The sequence below is a fragment of the Monoraphidium neglectum genome, assembly GCF_000611645.1.
Source record: "Monoraphidium neglectum strain SAG 48.87 unplaced genomic scaffold scaffold00653, whole genome shotgun sequence".
NCBI lineage: Eukaryota > Viridiplantae > Chlorophyta > Chlorophyceae > Sphaeropleales > Selenastraceae > Monoraphidium > Monoraphidium neglectum.
The window spans coordinates 1-1,692 of NW_014012975.1; the positions used below are offsets into that span (position 1 = coordinate 1).

General features: G+C 66.6%; 1 protein-coding gene across 1 annotated transcript in view; it reads right to left on the minus strand.

Annotated features, from left to right (window-relative positions):
• Positions 1 to 1,030: 1,030 nt before the first annotated feature.
• The window catches only part of MNEG_4628 (Inner membrane ALBINO3-like protein 2, chloroplastic Flags: Precursor), a gene marked incomplete at both ends in the record, with an annotated part of 4,602 nt that continues 3,940 nt past the window's right edge, over positions 1,031 to 1,692 (minus strand). The window contains one exon of the mRNA XM_014046889.1: positions 1,031 to 1,402. Coding sequence (XP_013902343.1) covers positions 1,031 to 1,402 — 372 coding nt within the window. The remainder of the gene's footprint in view (positions 1,403 to 1,692) is intronic.

Consider the following 1,692-nt stretch of genomic DNA (forward strand, 5'->3'; position numbering starts at 1 on the left):
AGGGTGCTAGGCAGGCGGGGGCGTCGGGGGTGTCCCAGGCCTCAAAGGCGCAGCAGGCGGCCGCAGAGGCGGCGAGGGGCACTGCAGGCGCGGCTCACGAGACGGCCGCGGGCGCCGTGCGTGCGCGCTGAGGTGCAGGGGAGTGCGGCTTCCGACACCAAGGGGGGCCAGGGCGCAAGGGGTGCTGGTGAGGGCGGCAAGCCGCCAGAATTTGAGCGGGTCTTGCAGGTTGCAGTTCCGGTGCGTGCAGCACCTTTGAGTGCGTGCGCAAGCCTCGGACGTCATTGGTGTTGAAGGTGCTGAGTGGACAGTAAAGCGGGGGTGGGCGGGCCTTGTGAACAGGGCAAGCCGACGCATGCATGGCGGGATCGCTCAATTCCACGTGCATGCGTCCCAGCATTGCTTGGAGTTGCTGGTCAGGCGCAGGGCTGGTGGTCGCCTGCCACAACACCCTGATGGGGGCCAGCGAGGGGGATCCCCATGCGACTGCTTGGCTCACTCGCCGCCTGCGGCGGCTGCAGCCCCTCTGGTACGGCCCGCCAGGCTGCATCCAGTTGTCACGACCACTAAATTTTCTGAAACTCCACAGCCCATTGTGTCGTGCGTCGCGTCTGTTTGGCTGCATTGGTTTGGTAATACACCGCCATGGTGCTCTCAAAGCTTGTGACATTCGCGCCATGATGCATTGGGTTTACAGCAAACGAGATGCCGCACACTGCGCAGCCGTGGCAAAGATGGATAAGAAGTGGGCCAGAATCTGGGGCCATTGCCACGACGACGCAGCCGCTGCGCAGCCATCAAACAACCCTGGAATGAAAGGGCTGGCGCGCGGAATAAGCGCCCGCCCCGCTCTCCGCACACGCGTTCGAAAGGTGACGTTCACGCGACATCGAAAGGGAGACGCGGCGGGCCGCCGCATGCCGCTCTACAAACACCAGAAACCGCACGCTCAGGCCGCCCTAAGAGACAGCTGCTGCTCTGACCCCTTGTGGTCAAGATCACTTTGACCGCCGCCGCCTCACTGCGAACGTCAGTTCTTGGACGGGGGGGCGTCGGGCACAGACGGCGCATCCACCACCTCCACCGCCACAGACTGCGCCTGCTGCGCCGGCTGCTGCTGCTGCTGCTGCTGCCCCGATGCGGCCGCGGCCGCCGCCGCCTTGCCCGCCGCCTCCTTTGCCTTCCGCGCGGCAAACTTGGACCCCTTGCGCTTCCCCTGCTGCTGCTGCTGCTGCGCCGCCAGCGCCGCGGCCGCGGCGTCGGGCTCGGGGCTGCCCTTCTTCTTGCGGGCCCCCAGCTCGCGGCCTGTGACCGTCTTCTCGCGCTCCTCCTTGGGCAGGATGGGGGTGCCGCTGACGTCGATGATGGGGCCAGTCGCGCCCACCGCCGCGGGCAGGTCCACCTGGTCCGGTTGGGGATCAGAGCGGGGTGATGGGGAATGCGTCACATGCAGCTGGTTTGAAAAGGGGACGAATCAAAAAGGGGACGAATCAAAATCCAGGGTCAGATTGGAAGGCGGCAATGGACACTATCGGAGGAGCACATGACCCCGTGCGTCGCACGAGAGCGACCCACAGCTGCCGCCAGGCGAACGCCCTGCAGTCGCGCCAAATCGGCTGGCGGGGCAGCCGGCAGGGCACCGCACTGCCGCACGCTGCGCTCCGCGGGTGCGCCCCACCCCCCTCCCTCCAC